Raw genomic sequence first — 6,853 nt, forward strand, 5'->3', positions numbered from 1 at the left:
ACCCCACAGGCTCTGATTTGTTAGGTACTATTAAACAGTTGGACTTTTAATTCTGCCGTCTTATCACCAGCATTGTGGCCAGGATCAATTTCCCAAACACCCACAAATCCATGTCCACCTAAGCCTCTACCAAAACCCTGATTTCCACTGTTGTGCTCAGTAGGTTGATCACGTCTCCTGCTGAAACTCCCCTCTGCTCCTCTGCCCACTCAACAAAGTACTCTGCTATACTGCCCACACACGTTAACCTCTGTCGCTTCACTCCCACCTCTCCCCATCAACTCTTAGCAGGGTGGGTAGCTTTGCTTCACTGCTACCTTTCCTTTTCAAAATCTTTCTTATTGGTTTCAAATCTTTTCATGGTCTTGAGGCTTCAACCTGGCTAACACTCGTGCTTCTCCACACCCGCTGCACTCTCAAGCACTGGTCAAACTCTTTTCCACTTCCCCCAACCTGCGCCGTCTCCTGTTTTTGCTCCATCATCCATATCAATCCACTCAACTGCAATTCCCTGTCCTCTAATGTTAGGAAAATCACCATGGTACAGCCCTCCAAGCGGGCTCTGAATAAGATCGTCCTATCCAGGGAAGTACCCAAGATATCCATGCTACTTAATCCCCGACCGTGAACTCAACTGTACATAATTGTAAATAATGCATATTTTGGCAAGGGTTGGAAAATTGTGGCTCTCCAGATGTTATGGCATTCATATAACAAAACCTCTTGATAGCCACAGGTTTCAGACCACTGGTCTGTTGTGTGTCTCAGTCCATTTGCCCTTTTTGTCTTTCCAACCCCATTGTCACATGGCTTATATTCTGTTGAGTAATCCGTACATATCACCGCAAAGTACCTTGCAAAGGGACTACTCTGCCCACTGTTGTTAATGCAGGTGTATTTTTTGTGTAGAAGCACTGATCATTCTTTTTATTAAATTCAAAAGTAACTGTCAATCACTGCTTTCCTTCTGCAGAGGTACACCTGGAGCAGAAGAGTGTGCCAGATGCAGTCTTCGGTGGGCTGAAGAATGACTGAGGATCAGGACCCACCTGGCTCCCAAGCATGGGTGTACCGTAAGAGAAAGGAAAAAACAAAGGGGTGCAGTGCTGAGGACAAGAAGATACAGAAACCCTTTGTTTCTCCAAGTGAAAGACAATGTCTCACTTTGTGTGCTGGGACATCTTCAGAGGCAACCATGGCAATAACACTCTTGCCTGGAAGAGAAATGTGTTCTCTGTTCCATGTTCTTTACCTCTTTCATCGGTCAAGTGAGGATCATTGCAGAGTGGCTACTGATGAACAGAATTGACCGCAGATCCATTAACACCTAATCATATATTGGCAATCATTTCAGGACTCTACTTGTATCTTCACCAGTAGTGTTTTAAGACAGTCAAAAGACTGCTGTAGGTTTCTTAATTCCTCAGTGTTTATTGCATTGTCAGGCGGGCTCATCTTTGGTGCACAGTTCTCAAACCATAAAGAGCTCAACTGCCCATCTGCAATCACTAAAGGTCATTGATATGTCAGGATTCTAAAGTGCACAACCCCATTTCCATTACCACGCCTTTGTGCATCAGAAATGCTAAGTTGTTCCCTGAAGCTCAATTGCCCATCTTTGATAATTTCTTGATCCCATATTGCTTCAAAAGTGCTTTGCCCAATCTTGTGTTGGCATACTGTTCTCAGACACGAGTGATCAACCACAAATCTGTCAACTTTATGCATAATTTCTCCACTGCGTTCTAGCTTCAGCTGTGCACCATCTCTTTGAAACATTTAGGAGAAAGAATTGCGCAGCTGACCACCCGGGTTCTCAATATTTAGGAGCCGGCAGTTCTTGAACCTGAAAGATCCAGCAGTTTTCAGCTCTTCTCCAAAGATCCCAATCCCTATCCATAACATGTGGTGAGACAGGTCTGCCAAGCTCTACTGTGTAGATTGCAGTCTATGAGGGCAAGATGTCTCAAGCAAACCTGGTCAGGTGCCATCTTCAGGTCTTATTCTGTAGCATTAGAGCTTCCATAGATTCATCCATACCTCACCTGCCCTCATCCAGTGAAGTGTTGAAAACGTAAATCTGTGAAAGGTACCAATGCCGAAGGGTGATATTTCTGTTCAAGCAGCTAGTTATCCCAGGCCCCTCCAAACTTACTACTAAATTATACTGTTGTTCAGTACCTTTCACCCCAACACTGGGTGCTCGTTAGTTGATCAGTTATGCCCCATACTTCAGTCCCACCATAACTGCTAATTATTTCTTGGTAGTTTAGTCCCTGGTACCCCAGAAATACTCAGCTGCTGGCTTCGGCTCTCAGTCATGGATGGCTACTCTCCACAACCCTTACTGGAAATGTAGAAAGACTCATGCGTTTTGAACATGACTCAATACATGACGCCCAAAATTGAACCGCTTTGCTCTGCAGTCACCAGTCGCTTGGATCCTGCCTTCTGAGGGCCCTTAACGATTCTGTAAATATCATCAAAACCAGAGTTTTGTTATTTTTTGTTGTACGTAAAAGCTCTATCCCAGGGGTTCTTCACAGCATCACCCAGTGACAACCACAGAAGTTTTCTTTTTACAAAACACAGGCAGTCCTGGTACATGCATTGGATACCCTAATTATAAAATATGTTCTTAAAAGTGAGTGCATGTATTTTTTGTGTTGCTTCTCGCTCTCTCTCACTGTCTCCATCTTTCTTGTTGCATTGTTATTTGTATTATAGGTGTTCCTGTCGAAGAAGTTTCTCACTTTTGTATAGACATGTATATATGGGATGTTTTTGGGAAGTGATGGATGATCATTGGAAAGTATTCTGGCATTCTCAAATAAAGTGGCATATCCAGTGTACTTGAAGATATTTTGAGTAGTCCTAAATCATGTACTTGCCTGAGGATGATGAAGCTTTAGACCAAAATAATGAAGAGCCAGAGCTTAAAAAGGCAGTGTTATGTTGAGCTCTAGAACATAGGCAGGGACATTATCAGAAGGTTTTCATTCGACATGTTGTTTCTGTACATACATTACATAAGGTGGAGACCCAAAACCTTCATGGTGGTCTGATGGCCTAATTGATATTTTGAGTGGCCTGATCCAGAGGACTGTTCTTTATGACCAGGTATTTAGTGCCTCTTCATATTCATAAGATGGTTATGGGCTGACCTCTACTTGTAGTCAAAGGTCAAACGGATAATTCATGTCCAGCCTAAGGCAGGCCATTAATGGCCATCTCAGTGAAATGACCAAGAATGTAAAACAGCCATTCCATCCCTGCTTGGTAAATGGAAATGGAGTCGACAGCTGCAGTTTAAGCTTCAAAAATACATCATGACCGGGTCATAAATGACCCTGCCTTGATTTGCACCTCCACTACGCCTGTTCTGAACAGGCAGAGGGGGAAGATCCTTGTTTCTGGGCACTTTAAAGCGCATTCCGTTTGTGAATTCGGCATTTACTTTTAAAATGGCCAGAAATGCCCCCTTATTTGCTGAACTGTGCAAACGGGGGGAAGGGGTAATCCGAACGAGCACATTTAAGGTGCAATCATTTGGATGCCCTATTTGAATTGGCCTGCCACTTTTTGGGCGCAAGTGAGGAGATGAGCCAAAAAAGATATGGGGATCTGGCCCATAGTATGAACATAATTCAACGTCCTGTCCACTATCCTTTATACTTTGGCACATTGCAGCCTACAGGATGGGATCAACCCATTTTTTATTTGCGCAAAAGCATTAATTTTGGGGGTGGGGTGGTTGCGCAAAGCCATGCGCAGCCATAGTCTGCCTCCCCATTCCCACTTAAGCTTCACCCCTCAGTCCTTTTCTCCTTGTGGTCGGCGATGCTTGTTGCACCTCAGGTCTTTTTCCTGCTATTTCTAAATCCTCCCAACCCTTTTCCCAGGCTTTGCAGTTGGTTTGCAGCCGTCCATGCTGTGTCAAAAGGAGTTTTTTTCCTTTCTTGTTCCTCTTGCTGGCATCCCTCTGTGGTATCCTATCCTCATGTAGTGCAGGATCTCGCAAGGTTCCCCAGTCAGAGGATCATCTGTATTCCTCCTGAGGCTCCTGTAGGAGATATTTATAGGGCAATTAATTCAGGAAGTTTGTGACCCCACCAGAGTGCCACTTAATGAGAACATTTCGATTCCACAGTATAGGAGCCAAGAACCAAGCCAATGTGCAGAAAGAACATAGATTTCCTAATAAGTAAACAATCAGAATCGCATTATAGTTACCAAAATGTGCACCACCACACTTCCATGGCACAAACTCTTTCCTCCTTGAAAAAACTTGAGACAATCCAATTGAAAACCCAGTTCGATTCTTTGTACATCAACATCGCAGAATTTCTAACACAAAAATGTACATTTTCCATTTGACTTTCTATTTCCCCCCTGTTAACATGTAAAAAGAAAACACAGTTCTGAAGAATACTTCAGCGACTTGGGTGACTCATGAGGTAAGGATAATTCATGCAGAAACGTAGAAACTGCTAAAACCATTGTGCTTTACAATCTACTTTGTATGGGGTCTGATTTAAAAAAAAATATAGCACGCTTCTATTGGGCAAAAGAAATATGACATGCGCAAAGCTCTTTGTTTCTAAACGTCCTGCTCGCTTTTCAATTCTAGCTGTGTTCTAGCACAACAAACCTTGAATAACAAACTCTTCTCTATAAATGATGATCCCTTTTCCTTTACCACTAGGCAGTGGTAAGAATCTCCTTCAATTTGGAGTCCCTTTCTCACTCTCATTGGAGAGTGTGCTTTTAACTCCGATATTTCACTGGGTTTCACTTTGCTTTTCAGACACTTTTCTGAACAGCAGAGACCGAGCTATTCACTTTATTTGACCTAGCGCGAGAGCTGTACACAGTATGGGTAGCCGGCATTTGGACTGCCATCTTTTAACAGAAGCACAGTACTGTGAGTTCTGTGCATCGGTATGTGTCGTCCATTGGAATTAGTCCTTGGTCAGGTGTTGTTGAAAGAGCCATGCTTTGTGAGAGTTGCGAAATTGGAGAATTGTGGGGGTATTCCGAGCAGACACCAGGATCGAATTCCAGAGGGTGGGTGCATGACAAGAGAAGGATTGTTTGCAAGTCCTCTCTTTGCAGACTTGTTGTGATTGAAGTCAGTTTGTCGACTTGCTGCGCAAGCAGCGTGTGCCACCAGATAGGCGGAGCTTAGCCACCAGGTACGCTGGTTGGCTACTCGTGGCTGCTTTGTAGGTGATGCATTCTTGGAACAGTATCCTGGCTTGGAGTGGGAGCTAATGTAGTTCATGTAGACTGGGGTTAATTTGGTCAAATGTCCGTTCTCCCGTAATAACACTTGCTGCAGCGTGGTGGACTGCTGTTAGGGGAGCCAAGTGAGCAGCTGGGAGTCCTGTCAGGAGAGCATTTCCCCCATCGACGTGCGAGACCGCAAGGGCCTGCTCTACAGTCCAGAAGTCCTGCAGCTGGCAGAATGGTTTGATTTTTCAAAGGGTAGTGTTGTAATGTGCTTGGTGTGCCTGAGAGAATGTTTAGCTGTGAATGTAGGACACTGTTTAGACGGTATCAGGTAATAATATCGGCATATATATGGTCGCCGTAAATAATATCGCCGGGAAAATGTGGCGATATTATTTGGGTGACCATATATATGGGGACAGCGGCAAAGAAAAAAAAGTTTGGGGGTTGCGGGGGTGTCCCCCACATGTTCCATGCAATAATGTCGCCACAAAAAACTGCCATTTTTCAGCGAGATTTTTTGCATGACGAGATTTTTGTGGCGACATTATTACATGGAACCGTTTAGATTTAGTGTTGACTAGAGCATTGATAGTAACCCACCAAGAAAACGTGGCAGTGACCTGGTCAGATCATTCTGTTGTGGTATTTTCTATCTCAATTGACTGTGGTTTACACTAAAGTTTCTCTGAAGATTGCCATCCTCTTACATTGTAAAAAAAGATCTTGAGAATATTGTATGATCAAAATTAGTCGCGGAATTGATCCCTTTTTCCTCTATCAACACAATGAATACTATCAGACTAATATGTCAATTCTCAAGAAAGGTTGTGACTTTCGTGTGCCTCTGAAAATAAAGAAACAAACCAAGAATAAAAAGAGTTCTTGTTTCTCAAACTCTTTAAACACTTTGAAACATAATTATCGTAAGAAAGCGGCGATTTGGCTTACAACAAGGGACCCTACTGTCCATCAGATTGCTAAATCAGTATTATAAAAAAGGAATCTTGACGACAAAATCACAATTTTTTCAAAAAAAATCAATTGTTCAAAAAATCGTTCCAAGGAGCTTTTTGCCACGATTAAAAACCTAGCGTCCCCCGATTGCTCCTCTATTAAGGTATCCCCATCTCCTAACTTAGCAAATGAGTTTAATTTTTTTTTGACAGTTAAGTCAATTCCATTTGTTTGAATATTGATTCACAATTGTCAAATCTTCAGACTTCTGATCGAAACCCTGATTCCTTCAATTAGTCTTCCTCATTACTGCCTAAGTTTAACTCTATCCCAGTGAAAGCAGATGATATGGAAAATATGATCCAGAAACTTAAACCCACCCAGAGTAGATAACAAAGGTCTACATAGTTACACAAATTATTACAAAGGATAACATATGGCAAGGTTACAAAGTTGCACAAGCTTGTGGCTGGCATAGTGGGACAAGAGGTCAGTGATAACTTATAACTGGATAGTTGCCAATCTTGTGATATGCTGTCTGATGTATGGATTTAGTTGCTAGTCTCCTGAGTAAATAGCGAGTTTTCAAATATTTTCAGATGGCCCAGAATGAGTCTTCTGCCCTTAGCTTCACTGTTAAAGCATTCAAATGTTTTGCTGCTAT

General features: G+C 42.7%; 1 protein-coding gene across 2 annotated transcripts in view; it reads left to right on the forward strand.

Annotated features, from left to right (window-relative positions):
* Positions 1-2,858, forward strand: part of XAB2 (XPA binding protein 2) — a 711,598-nt gene extending 708,740 nt beyond the window's left edge. The window contains exon 19 of one of the 2 annotated variants that reach the window (XM_069603869.1): positions 974-2,858. In XM_069603869.1, coding sequence (XP_069459970.1) covers positions 974-1,035 — 62 coding nt within the window. In that variant the 3' untranslated portion in view covers positions 1,036-2,858. The remainder of the gene's footprint in view (positions 1-973) is intronic. The other variant, XM_069603870.1, reaches the window with a different exon arrangement.
* The last annotated feature ends 3,995 nt before the right edge of the window (positions 2,859-6,853 follow it).

Source organism: Ambystoma mexicanum, chromosome 3q (assembly GCF_040938575.1).
Source record: "Ambystoma mexicanum isolate Mex_15411 chromosome 3q, UKY_AmexF1_1, whole genome shotgun sequence".
Taxonomy (NCBI): Eukaryota; Metazoa; Chordata; class Amphibia; order Caudata; family Ambystomatidae; genus Ambystoma; species Ambystoma mexicanum.